The 23,887-nt window shown below is 40.8% G+C and overlaps 1 protein-coding gene across 3 annotated transcripts in view; it reads left to right on the top strand.

The window, feature by feature from the left end:
• The window catches only part of SBF2 (SET binding factor 2), a 489,875-nt gene that overhangs the window by 187,184 nt on the left and 278,804 nt on the right, over nt 1-23,887 (top strand). For all 3 annotated transcript variants that reach the window (XM_019551418.1, XM_019551417.1, XM_019551415.1), the window contains exon 3: nt 18,011-18,148. In XM_019551418.1, coding sequence (XP_019406963.1) covers nt 18,011-18,148 — 138 coding nt within the window. The remainder of the gene's footprint in view (nt 1-18,010; nt 18,149-23,887) is intronic.

Raw genomic sequence — 23,887 nt, 5'->3', positions numbered from 1 at the left:
TACAAGAGTCCAGTCTTGGCAAAATGATGGAAGGGAATCAGGACATTTCCTTCTTAGATTTTCCACTCACCAATGGCTGTGGATGTGGGTACACTACTACCTGATTGGCTCTTGTTTGTCCCCTGTCCACATATTTTAATTATTTTGAGCTTTTCTCTTGTTAATTGTCCTGTTCTCCCACCCTTTAGTTGTACTATTATGATGTGTAGTGTTAGCATAATAATAGCTTCCTTTTTGTAATCAGTTGGGATTTTCTCTTTTGGGATGAGACAGATGGAGGGCTGGTGCTATATGTGGTTTTAGTCTTCGGTTGAAAGCAGTAGGTATTGAAAGTTTAATATTAGGAGAGGTAAGACAGTTTAGTTTGTAAGTAGTGGGTGGTGTCTAGTCCAGATAAAGGTTAAAAATACCAGCTTCAGACGTAAATGAGATATGGAATTTTGTTGTAGAAACTTTGCCTGGATTGGAAGGATAACCTTAAGGTTTTAGGTTGGTAATCCCAAATTTAACCATTACCAAGCAAAAAACAAAGGAAAGATGATTCAGAAGTCAGCTAAATCTTAGGTCATAACCAAGGTGTGGGCCACCTGGTGCAGCCAGTGAACTCCAATGAGAGTGAGTATAGGCTGATTGAGTAGTGCCCTCCTGAGTATTAAATTCATAACATTTGCTGCCTTTTTGATGTGTGTCCTGATCAACTGCTTATGGAAAGTAACCTCATAAGGTTGTGTTATGACAGCATAACGACCAGAGGGAAATTAGTTGTCATTTGATGAATGGAGCATAGTTGTAAACTAAACAAGTTTATGATTTGCATTTTGTTATCATATCAACACATGCTGAAACTTAATTACATAGTTTGTTTCAATTATTCCTTTGCACTTTCTGTGCCAAATTCTATGAATTTTTCTTCATTTGCAGATTTCATGACTTCCTGTTCTGCATCTTGTCTACATGGGGATGTTGGCATGTCTTAAATCTCTGGGTTTACTTTGCTGAGTAGTCATATCTCTGTCTTAGCTGCCAGACTTCTGTCAATTCCAATTAACATACTTTTGAGTATACAGTTTATTAACATGTTTATGTACAGTAGCAATTTGCTCTGTAGTTAATACATTGTAAGAATTTCAAGATTACAAGCATATTGTTCTACCACAAATCTACTTTTTTTTGTTATTCATTTTATTGATGGCATCAAACACACAAAATAGCTCTAATGAGCAGGATATCAAAAGTGTGGCTTAATGTCTGTACATCCAGATATCTATAATGCCATAGATTTTCCTGAATTACAGGTGTATTTTATATGACATTGACCAAGTTACCCTTTGGGTATTCAGAAGCTTTAAAAAGTCAGATTAAAATTTACTACTGTATAAACAGTGCCTGTGTACTAATTGTTAATGTTGAATGATTTAGTTTATTTAAACTTCATTTACTTTTCAACATTTATCAAAATTAATATATTTGTACACATTTTTGAATGCTGGCATATAGCCATTTAAAAAATAAATTAGAAGCATTAGACTGATGAAGATTCAGTAAGTTTATAGCTGGTCTCATAATGTGATGGTGCTGTTAAAAATGGGACTAAGTACATGAGCTAAGATAAATGTGTCTTGCAGTTTGAAATTTTACGCTGTACTTGTATGTAATTTTCTAAAATATACTTGTATTTCCCAGATTGTTTTATTTTTAACAATATTAAAAATTCCATAAATTTCTTATTCTACAATTTTAAATCAGTAATGTGCTCTCCCCATTCCCCAAAATAAAAATACTGTAAGGCTGTCTTCATAAGATAGATATTAATTTTAATATTTTCGATTTAAGCAAAGTTGAAAATAAAAATAGTTCCGGATTTGTAGGTCAAAACTCCTTTTTATTGTGATTGGGAAGCTCATTTGATGAACCTACATAGTAACAGGACAACATTTCATAATGTTTCTTTCCTTCAAAATGAATGCAGTTCATTGGGAAAAGAAGTATATTGCTTTATGGGTTCAATTGGTATGTTCAAGGAGCTGACCATTACTTACTTATTATACTGTATTCAAAACAACAGTTTATGATCTTTTGCTGTGTCTGTAGTATATACCACTTACCATTCCTCTCTGATCGAGAGATTTTTGCCGCCTTTTTACTAAGACTAGCCTGTCAACATTCTTTGATGAATAGCAGAGATCTCGTGATAAGAGACCTTTGAAGGCAGGTTATATATGAATCATTTTAGTTGTACATCACAAGAGTATTGAGTATGTTTTGAGTGTCTAGGTTAAAGAAAATTTCTGTTTCTCTTGAAAATCTTGTTCAAAATGCCACAAACACTTCATTTAACATATCTGAATTTGCTTTGACATCTTGATCTGAGTTTGAGCATACTGGATACTAACCATAGTTATTTTAGTCGCTTTGCCTGATGTAATACAGAGCACTTCTGTATTTTAAGATTACAGGTCTCAGATTCTTAACATTGCTATAAGATTATCTTTATAGACATTGGGGCAGAGAAGGAAGGCAGAGGGGCAACATGGAAAAAACTCAACTTATCAAATTTATTTCATGGTTAAAATAGGTATATATGTTGCAAGTAAAGTTAAAAAAACTAAATATTTCATTAAGAAGGCCTCCATTACCCCTTCTCTGATTGTGGGACATGTTTTCATAATTACTATATTTCATATTCTAGATTGACTGCTGAATGTTGTTGTTAATTTATTACATTTAAATATACTTATTTTTGTTGGGTATGACGTATGAGCATCTCTCAGTGGTCACCAACCAGCGGATCTCGATTCACCGGTAGATCTCGGAGTCTCTTGCGGTAGATCTTGGAGCCTCTTGGAGTGGATCTGAGTCTGGAGTGGGGGGCTGAGTGCCTGCGTGCATGTATGCATGCACCCCAGCCCAGCAGGTCCGTCCGTGGGGGAAGGAAGTTGAGTGGGGTCCTGGCCAGGTGGGACTTACCTGCTGGGGAGGCATGCCCCCAAATAATTTTTTCTCTCTCTCCTTTGATCTACCCCCACAGACTTACGTGCTGGGTGGCAGAGGATAGGGGAGGGAGGGGGTTGGCAGTGGCACTCAGTATAGATCTTGGGTTGCCTTTAAATGCCAAAGGTGATCTCTCACTTAAAAAGTTCGGAGACCACTGTCGTAACTAGTTTTCAAGATTATTTTCATTTTATTTTTTTAAATGAAGCTGTGTTTTTAGTATATACCTTATGTAGTACTACCATATATATATATATATATATTTTTTTTTAATGAAGCTGTTAAATTACTGTCATGGCAGTAGTAGGGTTGGCAAGCCAGTCAGCAGATGGAGCAATTTAATGTCAATTAGCTGCCTATTATTTGATAGCAGTTAAAACTGTCAAATATTCCATGAAGCCAGGAATGCCCTTGTGTAGCAGCCTGCCTTCATATTGCATCACAATGTGTCTCTGCTAGCCAGGGAAGGACTGCATATCTTGCCCTTCAGTCTTGCAGGAATCAGGATAGGCAGGGTCTCCCTCCTCCTCCTCTCCCTCTCCCCCCTTCCTGAGGTGCAAGCTCTTTCAGCTTGCTTTCCTTCCCATGCAGCAATATGGGGCTGCAGGAGCTACCCTGTGCTGAGGGAAGAATCAAAACTAGCAGCATAGAAAAGCATCCCCTACTGGCCATGTGTTGAGACTGAAGACGTTTCCAAATGCAAACAGCAAAATGCTTGGAGAATTGGCCGACTGCCTACTTAGCAACTATAAAAGGCAAAAGTCAGTTTTAAAGTGCAGTGCTATGTGTGTTTTATTTCTCTTTAATTTCTTCCTTTTTTTTTTTTTAATACTTGATAACTATTCAGGCTGACACTGGGGTTCTGGAATAAAAACCAAGGAAAAGAACTGTTTAATTTTGAATATCATTCACTTTTACACTTACCTGATATTGATAGTTATGAAAAATCATTGCAGTTTTATGGAATTTAATTTGATTGTTTCATCATAACTTGTTTTTTAATTGCCATAAGTACCTAACAAATTGAAAATTAAAGTCACTGTTCTGATAAATTCTGGCTTAAAGTATTTTCCCATTATTTAATCAGTAATTTTTTAACCGGTAAAATATCTAACCCTATGAAGTAATATTAAATATTTTGTAAATACGCAGGATGTCTTGTTGCTTGTTGTTCTGAAAAAGGAATAGCCTTTCCAAGTACATGAACTATCCTCTGAATTAACCTTTAAATATCCTCTGAAATGTTTCAGAGGATAGTTCTGAAATGTTAAATATATCTTATTTAAAGGTTAATTCAGAGGATAGGTTGCAAATACTGCAGAACAGGGTAATTTGTTTCACCCTGGAGACTATCCCTTTTAATATGAAATAAGGGATTATAATTTTTATCTTTATTAAAATCATAGGTTTCCATGTAAACTTTGGTTGGATTATCATTCTTTGCATTTATGAATCTGTGCCCCATCCTAATAATGTAAAGATATCTGGGCTTTCCATTTCTTTTATGTCTTGTGTGTAAGGTTAATTTAACAGTTTTGCTACCCGTGTTCACCTAGAACTCTTCAGCCTCCAAAAGTGGGAATGTGCAGTGGCTAATGTTAGGAACAATAAATTTATCTTTAACCAGAGTTCTTTGAGATGACACTTCATCATCCTGCTATAACCCTCCTTGTACTGTAGAAGGGAACTTTTCAGAATGCATCCATCTTGAGGAGGTCACTGAGACCCTCTTGAGCAGGGGCAGGCAATTATTTTGGGCAGAGGGCTGCTTACTGAGTTTTGGCAAGCCATCGAGGGCCGCATGGCTGGCAGCCCAGAGCAAATAAATATTAATTTTCTAAATTTTTTAAGGGCCCTGTGGCCAGATAGAATGGCCTGGCGGGCCGCATCTTACCCACCCCTGCTCTTGAGCATGCTCAGTGCTCTGGTGGTGGCTGGTGCCGTGTTGGGGCTACCACTGAAGTCAAGGGAAGAATAAAAAATAAATCTATCCTGGCAACCAGGCTGCAGCATGTGGAGTTGAACCCAGAGAGGATTGTTGAGGGAATTCTCTGTGAACAAGGGCAGGGTCAAGGAGACTGTAATGGACTATCCTGTTGAATATACTGACCAATCAGGGCTGTGTGAACTCCTGTTAGTAGAGGTGTGTGTCCTTCTCTGAGCATCAGCTAGGAGGAAGAAGTGACCCAAGTGCATTGAATCCATCCAGAGGCTCCAGAGAACGATGGATTTAATCTGCTGATAGCCAGATTGTAATTTGAGGAGTATTAGGGATGGTGAAGCTGTTTAGCAGTTTATTTGCTACCAGGGAGTGGTAGAATGTATATGTGTATATATTTTGATTTTTTTTAAATGTTTTTTTTCCTTTGTAAGGGTTTAATTTGTAGTTTGTTGTTCATTTGTTATTGTATTTGTTATTATAGTAAAAAGATAAATCTGAAGTGTTTTTTGTTTATTATTGTTCGCTGTCAAGTGTCCCACATTAGGTGCTGCTGGTTGTTTCTTTTCTTTTCTTATCTTTTCTTGTCTTCTAGAGTAAACCTAGAGTAGTTGGGCATTAGGTATTGCCTAGCCACCTACACTGCCAAATGCCACTATTTCTTCAGTGTTGTAGGTTAGCAATTCCCAAATCAACAGAAGGGTAAATATGTAGTGGCTTTTCCTCAGGAACACTGTTTATCAGTAAGTAACCTTTGTATCTTTGCCTTCTGTAACACTTACAAGGTTGGAGTGTTGTTGTAGCTGTTATGGTCCAGGAAGTAAGTGACAAAAACATAAGGTGGGGTGTTCAACTCCTGCCTTGTGGGCTGGCGGCGGCACCGCTCCCCTGCTGCCAGATTTCCAGAACCCTGGGGAGCCCTGGCTTGTGTGCTGGATTGGGCACCCACTTCTAGTGTTCAGGCTAGACAGGGGTGGCACCAGGGCCTGATCCTGTTGGGCATGGCTCCGTGTGACCCAAGGACTCGCTCCATGCCACTCACCTGGCCTGTGGAGCCAAAAGGTTGAACACCATTAATCTAAGATGTTGGGGTGCTCCCAGATGCACCCTCTTGACTCCCTCTCTCTGGTGAATGGTATGCTCAGGTTATTAATTTTTCCTGAAATCATGATTTACTGCAGGCACTTTGGTAAGGTTGTCTGGGTTTATTGCAAGGTTTTACTACCAGGAAGAGGAAATGGTCATAGGCAGTGGAAGGGGTGTCTAATGGGGCTTAGCCCCCCCCCCCCAAAAGCAAGGCAGTGTTAGGGTCACAAGGCAGCCTGGCTGAAGGCTTCTGGTGGCTGCAGCAGGGGTGGGGGGAAGTGAGACTGGGGCTAGGGGAGAGCTACTGTAATTAAAGGGCTTGCAGCGTCATGTGTATTCAGCATCTCATGCTTCAAAATGGCGGTGGGAGTGCTTTAACTAAAGCTTGTTCAGTAAGCTTTATTTAAAGCACCCCCACCACCATTTTGAAACTTGGGGACACTGAATACACATGACGTTGAGGCTGCTGGAGTGTGCTAATTAACACACTCCAGCAGACTTGATTGAGTCTACCCTGATGTGTGCTAATTAGCATGCGTCGGAGCAGAACTCCATCACATGTATAGGTACCCCAAGTGCAGGTCCTCAGGCCTAAAAAAAGGAGGCAGATCCAGGCTGAGCTAAGTAGCACAGAGAAGACTCCCTTTAAATGCAAACAGTCTGCCACTAGGGGTGGAGGAGTGCCCTGAACATCAGGGATGCAGAGTTCAACATACACCAGTCCTGGAGAAGAAGTAATTGGACACTATGGAGTGCCCAACACCAGTGCACTGGTTCCCAGAAATCTGCCACAATATTGGCTCTACGCTCAAAAGTAGAGAACCTGTCTGACTTTGGTTAATCTGTGAAACGGAAATCTACCCTGCCTTCTAATCTAGTTAATAGCAGAGTAAAACCATTTAGGAAGGGAGAAGGCAGTTATTGTCTGTGAAGTTCAGGAAGATTAGTAACAGTATTTGTTAAATTGCAATGAACCATAGAGCCACTGTCTGTATCAAGTCCAGATTTTTTTTTACTGTCCAGTAGGTTTATAAATAACTGTTCCAAGTAACACTTTGTAACAGATATAAAAGACCTTGGTTTTTTTAATATATGTTAATATTTTTTTTTCTTAACCAGTGACTGTTTTGCAAATAGGTTAGAGACCTCCCACAAAGCTAACTTACCTAGTAAATAACTCATACATACTAATAATTTAGAATAGTTTTTGTGCACTGTTGTCACTGATAACAGTGGACCATAGTGTAAAATTAAATGTATAGTTTAGTAGATATAACATACTGAACTTCAGGAAAGTTCCATAGTGTGGACTGTTTGCATTCATACATACATCTCAAGACCTTCAGCCATTTTTTTAGATTTACACTTTCATAACATCAGGCTTTATTGTACTAGTAAGCATTACTGTAAACCTTTTTTCAAAGTAAAAATATGCAAGCAAAAAGAAAATTCCTTGTGCCAAACTTCCAGACTTCAATGAATAGTGAAAGAGTAAAAATTCAGCAGCTTGTGCTGGCACATAGAAGATTAGCAAGTGCCCAGTTCTATTACTTAACAGCCAGAATGTGAACCTCTGTTTTCTGTTTTATGCTTTTAACAAGCATTTTTTAAAAAATATGGAAAAAAAAGAAAAAAATAGAAAGAAAAATAAATTTCCCACACATGGAATGTTTAAAATGAAGCAATATATCAAGATTTATTCAGGGATTTTCTGTTGCCTGGTTTATTTGGTAGACCAAAAAAACTTCCTTAGCATGATTGAAATCACAGTTGAATGTGCTGTATTAAAAAAAGGCAGTGATAATTATATCACAGTAGTATATTATATCACAGTTACATCCTACTAGAAAAAACTATAAAAATGATAATGCTTATTTACAGTATGGAAAACACATTAAAAGTTTACTTAAATTTAGCTGTGCCTGTAGGAAATTGATTTTTAAAGTTAATGTTCAGTTACTGTTGGCTTTACCTTTTTCCCCCTAACTTTTTAAGTAAAGTACTGCTACTTAGTTAATGATAACTTATTAATAATTGCACGTACAAAAGCTGCATGTGGGTCTGAATTCCAAAATGCAAAAAAATGTGGTTTCTACAATGATTTATTTATTGTTTTAGTTAAGTATTTGATTTATGTGCCACCCCTCCCAACAAGACTTGAGGCAGCTTCCAGTAAGAACTTGAACACTGAGAGATGGAGGACATATATTCAAAATCTTGGGTTGTATTGAGGAAGAAATGAGTGATGCGGAGTTCAACACATACCAGTCCTGGAGCAAAATTCATTAGACACTATGCAGGCTGAGCCCAACACCAGTACACTGGTTCCCAGAGAGCCATCCTGCCTCAAGATTTGGCTGTACAGTCAAAAGTAGAGAGCAGACTTTCTCAGGATGGTCTCATAGCTCCCCACGACCACTGCCTCTACACAGAAGTTTGTGTAACACATCCTATCACCAGTATAATATGTTTTCTCAAATATTTGTTTGTGTGCTGAGAGCTAGAAAGCCTGTATGTGGCTGTGCCATCAGGTGATTGTGCCATAACAGCAATAGGTATACGATGATCAAAAACAGCATACTTTCTTTTATATTTGTGAAACAGCCACAGGTAATGTAATAATGTTGTTAAAAATTATCATAACAAATGGAAAGTGATCGCAATTCTTGAAAACTCATTTGGTATTCTCTTTTGTTTTCAAAAAGCAGAATTAAAAAAAAAAAAAAAAAGGTTTCTTCCTTGCACCTTGAAACCTGAATTAAGTAGAAACTCCATTTAAACCACCAGTTTCCGGATTTAGATTTTAAAGTACAGAAAAAATTGCTTGTAGATTCATATTCACCAGGATACACCAATGAGCTGCAGACCTTGCCAGTGAAGGAAAAATAGACTACTTCTTCAGCAGTCCTTTACAGTCAGAGATGATCATCTTCAATTATTATCCTATCTGTGGGTCTAAATATGGCTGACCAAGACCAATCCAGGATCGACAGACTGTTGCAATTTGAGCATATGTTTTCAGATTATTGATTTGGCTCGCAGAACACTTTCTGCCACTCCTGATTTTCCATCTCCTGTTGTTGTAATAAGGTTTCAAAGTACTAAGCTCTTTGTGGCAGACTCTTTCTCCATTTGAGGCAGTTTCCTGGTGATAGTCTCCCATGAGTTGATGCCTGTGTTGCCTATTTTTCAAGTTTGGCTTGAAGATGTCCATGAAACCCTTTCTCTGCCCTCCTCTTGAGCATACACCTTGACTGACCTGCGAGAATAAGCCTTGCTTTGGGAGCTTGGAGTCAGACATCTGGATGACATGGCTGGCCCAGCAAAGGTGATATCTTTCCTTGATCAGGTCTCAATAATCATCACCTCAGTGCTCACAGTGTTTGCTTGTGAAAGGACGCTAATGTTGGTGTGTTTGTCTTCCCACTGGATTCAAAGGATCTTCCACAGACAGTGCTGATGATACTTTTCCAGCAACCTGAGGTGTCTCCCGTATGTTGTCCATGTCTTATCTCCATACAGTATGGTGGGGATCATAAGTTCTTGATAAACTACGAGCTTGGTTTTGGATCTGAGGTCGCAATCTTCAAACACCCATTTCCTCAGGCATCCAAAGGTTGCACTTGCATCTCCAGAGTCGCATTGTGACTCTGAATTACTGGAGCTGCGGACTGTTCATTAAGAGCTTGTTGATGGAGGACATTAGCTTTCTGAATGTTAAGCATCAGTCCCATTTTCCTGTATGCCTTGGTAAAGACGTCAATGCTTGCCTGAAGGTCTGCTCCTGAGTGAGCACGTGCTTCCACCAGTGCCTCAATGAAAAACTGGTGAATTCCAGTCAACAACAATGGGCGAATGTTGACAGTGCTTGGGGTGCCTTCATGTGCACCGTCCTCAGCGCCTGTAAAGAGAGACTTAGATTCTCTACCAGGAAACATCAAGACTAGTTTGATGAGAATGACCAGGAGATCCAAGAGTTGATCAACCACAGGTACAAGGCCTTTTGTGTTTGGCAGAATGATATCAACTCCAAGCAAAAGAAATTGAATCTCTAACAAGACAAGGCAGAGGTCCAGAGGAGGATCCATGATATGAAGAACACATGGTGGGAAGACAAGGCAAAGGAGATTCAACATCTCACTGACATCCACAATATCCATGGCTTTTTTTCAATGCCGCCAAAGCCACCTACAGTCTGAACGCTCAGGGATCAACCTCTTTGAGACCTAACAATGAAGGATACCTGATCAAGGAAAGGGGAGCTATCAAAGTCTGTTGGAAGGAGCATTTTGAAGACCATCTCAGTCAAGTCTCTGTTGTTGATGAGTGTTCTCAACTCTATCCTGCAACACCCAAAGATGATCTTAAAATCCCTCCAAACCTTGACAAGTTGAGGAAAGCCATCAAACAGATGAAGAAGACAAGGCATCTGGAACTGATGGGATCCCTGCCAAAATCTTCAAGCAGTGGGGAGAGGAGCTCATATCACAGCTCCATGCCCTCAATCTTAAGGATTTGGAATGATGAGAAAATCCCAGATGATCTCAGGGATGCCATGAGTGTAGCAGTCTTCAAGAAAAGAGACAAGTCCAACTATGGAAACTACAGAGGGATTGCCTTGCTGTCCACTGCAGCAAAGAACTTTACAAGTACCTTCCTGAACCATCTCTTTCCACTTGATGAAGAGCTCCTCCTGAAATCTCACTGTGGGTTTAGGGCATCAAGAGGCAAACTACTGTACTTACAACTTCCTATTAAAGAGAAAATGAAGGCACACCAAAAGGTATAGCTAAAGTTGTTCTGTTTTCAACTTGATTTTACCCTTAATTACAAAAGGAAAGGAATTCCATTATTTACACAACGGAATACTGATTATCAAGTACCTATGGCAAGATAGTTAAGGAGTATGTCTATCTCAGACATCTGTAATGTGACTACTAGAACTCTTGATACATGTATGAGGAATTACATAATCTCTGAAGCTTCCAAATAAATCATCCCAATACTTTCACTATACTTTAAGCCTTGGTAAAGATTCTGATAAAGATTCTTGGTAAAGATTCTGCTCATTTTTTTAAAAAGTCCTTCACAAAAAGTTGTATTGTTTTTGCCCTATAGTTACTAAGATGAACCTTTACTGTTTTCTCTGATGGCATCTGAGTGCCCAGTTTCCCCATTAGGAGACCAAGTTATTGTACCTCTGGGTGTTTTAAGTCTCTGGAATCGGAACAGAGCTCAGTCATTCCCTCAGTGTACAATTTCCCTGTCTAGGATCCTATCACTGGAGTATATAGTCCAGTTGCCTGTCCTCAGCGTTTCACCATACATTAAATATCCCTTTTCTAGAATTTTGACAAACATATTTACAGTTTTCCTCTTTAGGAGGCACCTGATAGACAAGAACAAATGTATACAGAGACAAAAAGGCTTTGTACAGAGCTTCTGATCCCACCATTACGTCTACTTAAAAAAAAAACAAAAAAACCCAAAAAACCCTCAAGGAGTTACAATTAAGTATACACAAACTTCCTAAAGGCAGTGTCCTCCCTATTTAAGTTATATGGGCATCTGCCAATGTCCAGGAATGCAAGGTTTCTCTGTGTAAGACCAGTTTCCATGGTCTTATGTCCCCAAGATATTGCCAGTAGTGGCCTTAACAGAGGTTAACTCACAGAGTCATAGCCTGGGAGCTGGACTGTACTGACACTTCTTCAGCCCCATGACTGGAGAGCTTCACAGCCAGACAGGGGGCACTAGAAGGTTTCTCCCTGGGCCACCCCTGTTTGCACCTATACAAGCTGTACCCTGGGTCCCCTATGTCACATGCAGTGCCCAGTCTGGTGCCCAAGCACTGCAGACAGCATGGTCCTAGGTCTGAACTACTTGTGCATGTTTCATGGAGCTGGTACAGGGTGCATGTTTCATGTGGTGCCCTGCTGGCTGGCCCTGTCTGCTGGCTGTGGGTCTGATGAGGCACTGCATAGAGCTTTTACATCCCATGCTGGCTGTCTGTGCAGTTGCAGTGTGCATTGCATGCACCTGATCCAGCATATAAAGCCACTGTCTACACTGAGTCCTTTTTTTTCTCTACTCTCTATTAGGTTTATGAATTTCTGTTCCCAGGTCTGTCGTCTAGAGCTATTTTGTAATCTACCTTTGAACAAAAGGATTGTGAGGTCAGAAAGGGGAGTGGTTATTCTGTGAAAAGGTTCTATTGGTGTTCATGTGTCTCTGTCGTCTCTATTTTTTTTTCTGTGTAGTTTGTGTCTGGTTTCACCAGCATGGTTACCATGAAGGCATAAGTACACAGGATGAGATTATACTATATCTGTGATATCTTATTAGTAAAATCTATAGATTCTCATGGTTTTATTGTGAGGGGATGTGCTGACAGGATTTGCATTTATTGTTAAGGCAGAATTGTGTTCCCTTTGGAATCTGTTGATTGGACAGAAGTTTTCCTCTGATGAATTGGGCCAGATTTGGGTATTGCTTGAGGACCAGGAGTGAAGGAGTTGGAAATATTTCACTCAAAGTCTGATCTTTTTCAATAATAGACACTAATTGATCCTTTTAAAGGTTCTGGTGTTGGATGGTAGGTAATAACTAGATGAGTGAGGTCAGTGGGGTTTTCCTTTTTTTATCATAGCAGGTTGTTGCAGGTTATTTGGGTAGTTCATTCAAAGTTATAATCTCTTTCTCTGCTGCAGTGTCCTTGCTGTGTGAAGGCATTTTTCTAGTTGGTGAAGAGGGCGTTGTGAGTGTAAGAGCAGATGTGATGATATCTGAAGGCCTGAATATAGATTATAGCTTTCATGTTGTGTCTGGGGTTGTTGCTGGTTTTGTGGATGCATGTGTGGTGATCTGTGGGTTTTCTATATACAGTGGGTTATAGGGTGCCATCCAGGATGTGGATTGTGGTCTACAGGAAATTGACATTGATGTAGGAGTATTCCAGGAAGAATTTGCTTTGAAGAGTGGCATCTGTTGAATCTATGGTAGAAGTCAATAAAGGAGTTCATGTATTCAGGCCAGATGATGAAAATATTATCTTTGTAGCACAGGTATAGTATAGATTTGATGACATAGTTTTCTAGATATTCTTCCAGATGGCTCATGAAGGGTTGGGGGTCATCTTTGTGCATACAGCTTGTTGAACAGCTCTCTGAATTATACAGATGGTCACAAAAAAAGCCTTGCCTCATATATTTCCTAGACTACCATGGTTACAATACTTCAGCTCTACTATCAAGTGCAATATAACATTCAGGTTTTATTTTTGCAATTTACTGAAAAGCACAAGTTTCAGTCCACCCACTTCTAATATATCATCTGACTTCTAGGACAATGATTTAATTATTCTGCATAATCGAAAGCATATTTTAGGGCATTTAAGAGGTTTTTTTTCCAATGGTTTGTTATTTTTTTAATAGTAAATTGAGAGTTTTAAATGTGACATATAAAGAAACAATGTTGTGTTTCCTTTAAGGGGGTTGGCAGGGAAGGGAAAATTTTTTTTTTTTAATATTAAACATGCTGCCTTCCACTGTGTTTGTATTTTTATCATAAATTGAGAGAGTTTAAGGCCAGAAGGCACCATGAGATCATCTGTTCTGACCTCCATGTCATAGCACTGATTCTTGTTATAACTTCCTCTGTCAGTCAGAATGGGCAATGGCAGGGATAGACTGGGACGGCGGAGTGCCACCATGACAGCGGGGATGGAGTGGGGCTCTCCGCCCCTCCCCCTGGCTCTGCTCCTTGGAGGCAGCAGCATGGGTGCTGGCGGCACAGTGCTGGCCTTGCCCCCCTGCTCCAACTTTGCTGCCACCACCAAGCCACAACAAAAGTCGGCAGGGAGGGGGAGGCAGTAGGGAGGAGGGAAGCAAGAAGGGAAGCGGGGGCACAGTGGGTCACCCCACCACTGCTGCTGGGCCCTGAGAACAGCCAGGAGGGAGGGAGGAGAGCTGAGGGGGAACGGGTTGCACACGGCTGGATGCGCAGCAGCGGCAGCACGCGGCACTGGGTGGTGGCTGTGGCCACCATGTGCAAGCTTTCTTTCCTCCCCTGCGCCTGGGAGCTGACGCCGCTGATGGGTAAAACTCAAATCAAGGAATTGCATTTGTGACTGATGAGAGGAAGAATATTTTTGGTCTTCTTAGTAAGGAATAATAAAGACAGCACAGTTTTTAAAACATTATTTCCAGATAAACTTTTAACATAAAAATATTTCTTATACTGTGGATGCGTCTACATGAGACACTTATTGTGGAGTAGACTAATTAGCTCCACGGTAAACATTGTGTGTCTCCACACGTGCCCCTATCAAGCTAGAGTAAGCTAATTAACTCCAGAGCAGGACAGTACATGTAAATACTTGTAAATGTTTAAAAATGGGATAGCCTGGTCCAATCTTATTTGGTTGTTCTGGGTCCTGCTGTAGTTATATAGCACTATTTACAAGTACTATCCTGCTGTGGAATTTTTTACTCCACTGCAGTACACGTGTAGATGTTTTCCCACCTGGCTGGTGCACAAGGGTGCTTCAGTGCAGGGGCTGCCTGCTGGCCAGCCCTGCACTGGAGCACCCTCGTGCCCTAGCCAGCCTCTCCACAGCATACTGAGCCGGTGGGGAGCAACTCTGGGCTGGCAGGCTGACCCCTGGGCCCTGTGCCAGCTGGGGCTGCTCTGACTTGTCTCAACATGTTGCAGTCACGGGTGCATATGGAAATAGTGTGCCTTGTAGCAGTAAATGCCAGAACAATAAGCTCTGGAGTTTATTACTTCACATTTAATTGCACATTTAGACGCACCCTATTTGTAACATTGCAAATTTGAAAGTGACATTGGTAATAGTAAAGTAAATTTTTAAAATTCTTTCACTTCAAGTGCTGTAACACTGGAATCAATTAATTTAATAACATACAAGAGCATAGGATCCCTTTGGAAATTCTTGCTGAACTATGCAAGTGCACATGCTTTCATAAAACGATATGCAGCATTAAGAATATAGCCATCGCTAGTTTAAGACTATAGATCATCTCTAAAAACTTGCCCACAAGCAAGTTTTAATTAATTGGTTTATAAACAGTAGGGTAGACCCATTTTAAGTATTTTAAAAAACATTGGCTTGTCATCACCAAGCCATAGAAGATAAACAGAACATTTTTAGTGGCAGTAAATTTCAACTACATCTCTGTTAAAAAAATGTGCTGTCTAACATTTTAAAACATGACCTAGTTTCCTGCTTTAAACATGTTGTAGAAAAGCACTTGTGACTAGTCAGTGGAAAGTTTTTTGCTGCCTTGAGCACAGTGTGTAATGTAATTCCGCAACTTCAAATACAGATGTACCTTTATTTATTCCTTTAGGTCAGCTGATGGAATACTTGTATTAGACTGTTAGGAATAGAAATGCCTAAGGTGTAGGATTAGAAGCAGCCACACAGTTGTGTTCTGCATACTATACATCCCAACCCAGACAAGATCATTGTTTTGAATTTTTAATGCCTTTGATAGAACCTGTGTTCCAGTTCCAAGAATTCTGGCAAATTAAGTGAAGCAATATGAAAATCAGAGTTCATGTTTAAACTTCTCTTTTTTGTTTACCATACAGGAGACCTAGATGAACTTTTGATTATGTTATATCTCTCCCTCTATTAGTAGAGGTTTTTTGTCTCTTTGGTATGGAGTTTTGGTAAAGCAACATTTTTCTTGCTGTTCTGAATGGTTAAGTGCTTATTTGATATTATTAATCTCATTGTATAGTAACCTGTTTTTGTACTGAGTTCTAAGGTCCCTTTCAATGTGTTCATTTTAAAATATTAAAGTAACTTTTATTACCGTTTTTATGGGAAAATGAATGAATTTTGTAACTGTGAATGCTTCTAGAAATCAGAACCAAAGTGCCTCAAGTTGAATGCTGAGGGAGCCCATGGTGCAGCACAGTGGGGTGGCAGTATGCAGTGCAGCCCAAGGTGCTGATGGCTCATGCTGGTGCGGTCTCCAGCCATTTAGAAGATGGACTGCCCTGAATTCGTAACATGTAATTTGCTCATGTTTGATAGTAGGCTGTTAGCAGCATTGTGGACAGATCACTAGCAGGAGATGACGTACTCCTCACTCATTTGTATTTGATTTTGGCTGCTTTTTCCTCCTTGTGTACACCAGTTTGTAGAGCACTAGAGTCAAACTGTTTCTGTTCTCAGTGCTGGAAACTAGCACAGTAAATCCTAGTTTACTGATGCGAAGCCCCTACTTAGTCTAGTGAGTGCAGTAGAAATCATGTGAAGATGGAGCGTGCTTAGTTCAGATAAGTTAAGAGGCAGCTTCTAAGAAGTCTTCATGGTATGCATGTACAAAACCTCTAGTAGGCATTGTTTATTGATTAATGCTTCAATCATGATTAATTGTAGTATGCCGCATGTTTAGACAATTTGTCATGGGAAACAAATGGCAAATCAGTGATAAAACTTACAAACCAGTTACAAAAATGGTGAACCAGCCACAAAAATGTTACTTGTTGAGTTTAGAACATTTTTAGGTGGTTTGTGTTGTGCTTTAATTTGAATGCATGGCATGATAAGGTTATACTGTCTCCTCTAGCATCCTAAGGTGCACCGTTTCCTTCCTCCTTGCCTTTTCCCCCATAGGTCCCAGAGCACCAACTTGGGCTATCAAACACAACCCTCAAACACCAGCAGGGGGACTGAGCAATTGGGATTGAGCCCTGAACTGTTTCTACCCCCACCTCTCCTTGACCCTGATTAGGACAAACCCCATCAGTGTTTTCATAACCCTTTCACCCTTTTACTGCCCCCATAACCCCGCTTGACTTGTATTGGGATGAGCGCCATCAGGTCTTTCACTACTTTTTGCATAGAGAAGGGGCACAGGGGCAGAGATAGCAGGACTTGAACTGGGGCATCATGACTCTCAGCAAGGGAGAGAGCAGAGTCAGAGGGACTTGCAGTGTGCCAGAAGTCCAGGAAGGTTTGAATCCCATGGGAATGCCCCCTGCCCTGTGTACAGAGCCAATTTGGGAGAGTAGTGCTGATGTTCTGCTGAAATTTAAGAAAAATAAATCCTGCCTGAGGCAACTCTCCAACATAGAAAACTTCAACCTAAATATTTAAAGCAAGCAAAGCTATATGCAGTTGAAAACTGGGTATTAATTGGAAAGTGTTAGGAACCTTGTCTGCAGGAGGAGCAAGCTGTACCCCCTGAAGTTATAGCAGGTAGGCCAGAACCCCTGAAGTTTAATCCAGACTAGTTTTGAGTTTTTAGAAAGAGACAAGAAGTCATGATAGCATTATGGTCCTCAGATCAGAGGTTGCTATGGTTTGGGTTTCAGCACCAAAGAATCTTTCTTTTTTCTTTTTGCTTGTATATAGCTTGAAATCTTGAAGGAAAAAAACAGGTTGCAGCATAGTTTTGCCACTTCACTCAAACAGTAGGCTAAAATCAAGTTAAATCCTCAGTTCATCTTTCAGAATTACCTTTGAAAGTTGTATCTTATACATAAAACTAATATTAAAAATGTTTGTAGATTTTAAACATAGACATTGAAATGAAAATATTGGTTTCATGCAGAGATGTTATAATAAAAAACAGAAAAGCAATTTTAAGTTGTAAATTCTTAGGCTCTACAGAACAAGGACTTGGCTATTTTTCTCATTTTTATGTATGTAACTCCCATTGCTACAACTGATGCATTCAAGGAGGCTGGAATAAGAATTCCCAAGGCAGGTCTTCAGCTAATGTAAATGATTAAAATTCCATTCATGTCTATGGAGATGTGTTTATATCAGCTGATGATAACTCCTTGTTTTGTTCATTCAATATAATATTGAGCAAACATGCAAGAAAAAAATATGTATTTTACATTTTGTATCTCAGAAAAAGTTATATTATGTTGTTAGAAATTATTAGATGATTTCTAAAGTAGTATTGATTTTTAACAATACTTTTATATTCTCTTGTTTTCTTTAATTAGTTTTGTCAGCCTGGAGGATGGCAGCTGTCCAGAGAGAGAAAACAGCCTACCTTTTTTGTGGTGGTTTTGACTGATATAGATTCAGAACGACACTACTGTTCATGTTTAACTTTCTATGAAGCAGAGATCAACCTGCAGGTAAATTTCTTTAGAAAAATGAAGAAAAAAGGTCAGAAAAAGTAAATACTCTAAATCAAATTTTATTTTATTTAATATGTTAGAACAGAAAATATTCCCCTGCTCTTTACATTTAAATGTGGGGGCGGTTGTGTGCTCCTAAATAAATACACACTTTTAAAATTTAATCCACTAATTTTTTTATTTGAAGTACTTATTTGGGTTGGGTTTTATTAATCCTCCACTGTTTGAAACTCATTTTAAGAGATTTTTAAAAAATACTCTTTTTAGTTTCATTTACTTTCATTTTTCTTTCAATTTCTTTGTATTTTACACAGGACAGCTAAGGTGATGGTTCCACATTACTTTTCTTTGGCATATCTGTTTGATGAGCACATAAGTTAAATTTTGCTGGCTTTCTCATGGAGATGAGCTTTTCTCTATTGCTGTAGGGGATGGGGAGTTTCACAAGCAGGTTAGGCAGACACATGGCTGGTGTGGTTTAGTCAGGAATGATTCTGTATTGCGCAGGGAGTTGGACTAAATGACCTGTGAGGTCTTTTCCAGCCCTACTTTCCTGTGATTCCGATGAGCAGGGACCTACTCAAATCACGATCGCACGGATTTAATGGAAATCACAGAAGCGGGAGATCTGCATGAAATCTATGGGGGGAAAAAAACAAGACAAAAACTTGCTCAAATAAACTTCCTAGAAGTCAAATGCTGCCTCCCCAGTGAGAGCTAGCAGTCCTGGCCATGCAGCAGGGCACAAACGGGGCTGCCAGCACAAAGACGAGCGGGCAAGATCGCTGCTACCCCTGCCCCTCACTGCTGATTGGCTGAGAGGACTGCTTGTGTGGCCCTGTCTCTGCATCCATCAGTGGTGAGGGGTGGGGCCACATGACAGACAGACAGCCCTCTCAGCCAAACAGCAGCGAGGGGGCAGGGCCACATGATGGACGGCCCTTACCACCAATCAGCAGCAGGGAGTGGTGCCACTGGGTCCCCTCAACCAATCAGTGGTGTGGGAGGCTCCACCACAGTCTGCCTGTGAAATTGGCTAGCTGCCTCCTGAAGTTGGGTAGACCCCTACTTATGATAATGGAACAGGGCTTGTATAGGAACAGGGGTTGTCAGCTGGGGGTATGTATACCCCGAGGGTAGGTACTTGAGAAGGCCCTAGTGGGTGCGCATGGGTGGGTAGGGATGGAGCGCCACCATGCATCATCCTGCACTGCTGCGCAGGCACTGTCTGCCTGGCCGGACGTGGGCCTGGCCGGACATGGAGGTGGGGGAAGCTCGCATGGCATTTGGCTACATGCCACCTCCCTTCCCCTCCCCTCCCCCCAGATCCACATCCGGCCACCAGGGGTACACTGATCCCAAAAGGTTGAAAACGCCTGGCATAGAACATTGTAAATATCCAAGTTTAAAGTATTGTGCTAAAATACTAAACGTGTGTGTGTACGTGTGTGCATGTGTGTATACATTATATGCTGCAAATAAGTTTTATATATATGGAATTTTCAATTACACTTACTGAAATGGCTCTAGTAGGGTTAAAATAAAGATTTTTAGCATTGGTAGGGTAGTCCTCCAATAATAACCTTTTTAGGCAGATGAGATGTTGGAGTCAACTATTTGGCAATGTTTCTTTTTTAAACATGTTATTCAGTAATTTTTGGAAACTTTCAATTAGCTAAAAATAGACACTTGATTTCCCATTTGATATAAATTATTTCATATAATCCTATACTATGACATATTACTTGGAATCCTTATTAGAAAGAGCCTATGGATAAATCTAAGCCATAATTATGAAATGTCATTATTAAGTTTGAGGCATTTTCCTTTTAACCTACAGTATCTCTGTAAGAAATCAAAGTTAGTAAAATCTTGGCATTAATTGTGTCAGTAATGTGTTTCAGAACTTACATATCTAGTAAATGTGGCCCAAAATTGTTTGCACACTAGTAAGTTTAAGTAGGTTTACTTAAAGAAACACTGCTATTAATTCCAAGTATAAATTAACTTTATATATTCTTTTTAAAAGGTGGAGCCCAGAACTTCATATACAACTTCAGATGAGGCTTAACAGTAGAGAGGCACTATCACCTCCTGTGTCTTGCACCTAAATGCTTCTATTGATGCATCCCAAAGCTGCATTTGTCATTTGTATGGCTGCATCATACTGCATACTGCTATTGAGTCTATGGTCTACTAAGACTTCCAAGTCCCTTTCCATAGTATTGCCATCCAGCCAAGTGTCACCCATTTTATACTGTGTTTTTGATTATTCCTCCTGAGCTATAGCACCTTGCATTTGTCTTCACTGAACTTGATTCTGTTAGCTCCATCCCGACTTTCCAGTCTGTAGAGATCCTTCTGAATTGCACTCACATCCTCCAGTGTGTTCACAGTCCTTCCCAGTTTTGTGATGTCTGCACACTTGCTTAAGAAGTTTTCTATGCCAGCATCCAAATCAGTAATAAATATGTTGAACAGCCCTGGGCCCAGGACAGACCCCTATGGGCCTCCACTTGAAACCTCCTGCCATTCTGACAAGGAGCTGTTAATAATTACCCTTCGTTTGTGGCTGTTGAGCCAGTTATCTGTCCACCTTGTAGTAGTTTTATCTAGCTCACCTGTTTCCCATTTGTTTATGAGAAGGTCATGCTGAAGCTTGTCAAATGCCTTGCTGAGGTCCAGGTACTATATAACCACAGCATTCCCTTCATTTACTTAAGTAGTTACTGTGTCAGAGAAGGAGATCAGGTTCATTTGACACACTTCGTTTTCCATAAATCCATGGAGGCTGCTTGTGAGCCTCCTCCAGATGCTTGCAAAGGCCTGCCTTAGAATATGTTCCAGTAACTTCCCAGATATTGAGGTGAGATTAAGAGGTCTACAGTTCCTGGGTCCTCCTTTTTGCATTTTTGAAAGAGGGGCACTGTACTGGCCCTTTTCCAGTCCTCTGGTACCTGACCTGTCTCTCATGACTTCATGAAGATTATTATGAACAGCTCTGAGATCTCCTCTTCTAGTTCCTTCAATACCCTGTGATAAAGTTCGTCAGGTCCTGCTGACTTGAATTCATTCAGTCCCATCAAAAGCTCTCTGACAGTCTCTGTTGTTATTTCCTCCCTCCACTTGCCCCTTCCTTATCCAAATAATCTTTATTTAGGCATCTGGCTCCAGCTTATTTTTTTTTGTGAAGACTCAGGCAAAGTAGCTGTTGTGTAGCTGTGCCTTCTTTGCATCTTGTGTTAATCCTCGTGGCTTGTTAACAGTGGACCCACAGCATCCTTGGTCCTTCTTTCCTCGACAGCGTACTTATAGAACCTTTTCTTTTTGTCCTTAACTTCCTTTGCCAGGTATAGATTAATAGATTCATAAACAGTAAGGCTGGAAGTGACCCTGTGAAATCACTGGGTCCAGACCCCTGCCCAAGGGGCAGGAAGTCAGCTGGGTTCAGCACCCCAGCAAGATAAGCATCCAAGCATTTCTTAAAGATATTCAGAGTAGAAGCTTGCACCATTTCTGGGGGGAACCTATTCCAGACTCTGGAGACTCAGACATTAAAGAAGTTTTCCTTATGTCCCATCTAAAATGGTCTTCCTGCAGTTTATGACCATTAGACCTTGTCTTCCCTGCGGGTGCCCTGGTCAACAGTTCCTGATGAACACCCTTTATATACTTATAGGCTGCTACCAAGTCACACCTGAGCCTTCTCTTCTCCAGGCTGAAGAGTCCCATGCCTCTCAGCCTTTCCTCATAAGACCTGTTCTCTGACTTCTAATCATGTATGTGGCTCTCCTCAGGGCTCTCAAGCTTCTCCACATCTTTTTTAAAGTGTAGAGCCCAGAACTGGATGCAGTACTCCAGCTGCGGTCTCACCAAGTTTGAGTAAAGTGGAAGGATGACTTCTTGTGTCTTGCTTGAGATGCATTGGTAGATGCAAGCCAGAGCTTGATTTGCTTTGCTGGCTACAGCATCGCATTGCTGGCTCATGTTCATCTTGTGGTCAATGATGACCCCCAAGTTTTTTTCGGTCATGGTGCTACTGTGTGTAACATTGCCGAGCCTATAAGTATGATGTTGTTTTTTTTCTCCCGAGGTGTGGCACCTTGCATTGCTCATGTTGAATGTCATAAGGTTTTGAACTGCCCACCTTGCAAGCCCATCCAGGTTGGCCTGAATCGCCAGCCTATTCTCTAGCATGAACATACTTCCCCATAATTTGGTGTCATCTGTGAGCTTAGTTTAAAGCCCTGTCAAGCAGGTAAGTCATTCTGGCCATGAAGAGTGTCTTTCCCATCTGAGTGAGGTGGAGGCCATCCCTTCCCAACAGACCACTGCCTCTCTCTCTGAAGTGCAGACTGTGATCAGAGAAGCCAAAGCCTTCGCAGTGGCACCAATGCTACAGTCTTCTGTTGACTACTTCAATACGTGTCTCCCATCTGTGCCTGTGACCCGTATCTGGAAGAATCGAAGAGAAAACTACATGCACCCCCAACTGTCTCAGCCCAGCCCCCCGAGCTCTGTAGTCACTCATGATATAGCTTGTTCTTTATCTTTGCCTTCCTCATGTTGTTCCTGCAGGTTCTTGTTATTTCCTGGTATGTGTCCTTGATGACCTGCCCATTTTTCCATTGTGTGTATGCTTCCTTTTTCCATTTGAGGAATTTTAGAAGCTCCTTTTGCAGCCGCATTGGTCTCCTGCATCCTTCTTGTGCTTCCAGTATGTTGGAACATTTTCTTCTTGGGTTTGTAAAGCTGGGAGCTTTACAAACTCCCAGCCCTCTTGGACACCTTTATCTTTCAGTCTGCCTTCCCATGGCACCATGTCTGTTAACTCCTTGAGTCGGATGAAATCCACCTTTTTGCAATCTAGCATCCTAATTTTGCTGACTTCATGTTTCCCTGTCTCAGGATCTGGAATTCTATCTAACATGAAGTACATTTGTTCTTCCGAAGATGCCCATCACCTTCCTATCTTCCCCCAGTTCTTTCTTGTTTGTCAGGGAAAGATCCAAAATAGATGATTCCCTAGTTTTATCTTCCACCTTCTGGGATAGAAAGTTGTGCTCCACACAAGTGAGAAACTGGTTGGATACTTTGGCTTTATTGTTCTTTCAGCAGATGTCTGGAAAACTGAAGTCTCCCATTAGTACCACCCCATTGTTTTTGGATAGATTTGTCACCTGCTTGGAGAGTACCTCATCCACCTCCTCTTCCTGATTTGGTGGCTTATAGTAAATCCCTTCCATTATATCAGTACTGCATCTTTCACCTTCCAGCTTGTCCCAAATGTGTTTTGCTTCGCTGTCTTCCTCCTCCTGAACCAGGGAACAAGCAGAGGTGTTTTTGACATAAAAGGCAACACCACCACCTTTTCTCTCAGCCCTGTCCTTCCAGAACAGAGTGTAACCCTCCACATTGACATTCCAGTCCTAAGAGCTGTCTCACTAGGTCTTGGTGATGCCAGTCAGATCATAAAGGGTTTGAAAGGCTGCCATAAAGGGAAAGCACCTTTTCTCTTGCTGCAGAGAGGATGCAGACCAATGGCTTGAAGTTGCAGAAAGTAAATTTAGATTGGATATCCATAAAAACTTTAAACTAAGCCCGCTGGGGGATGGGGGGACTACTGCCCCTGCTGGCCCGCTGAACGGCCCTTGCAAAGCCAGCGGACGAAGGCACTTAAAGGGGCACTTAAGGGAGCCCACCCCTGCCCCAGCCCTGGCACAATCTGTGGGCAAG

The sequence above is a fragment of the Crocodylus porosus genome, unplaced genomic scaffold, assembly GCF_001723895.1.
Source record: "Crocodylus porosus isolate Cpor-Errol unplaced genomic scaffold, CroPor_comp1, whole genome shotgun sequence".
Taxonomy (NCBI): Eukaryota; Metazoa; Chordata; order Crocodylia; family Crocodylidae; genus Crocodylus; species Crocodylus porosus.
This window is presented reverse-complemented; position numbering and strand designations above follow the sequence as displayed.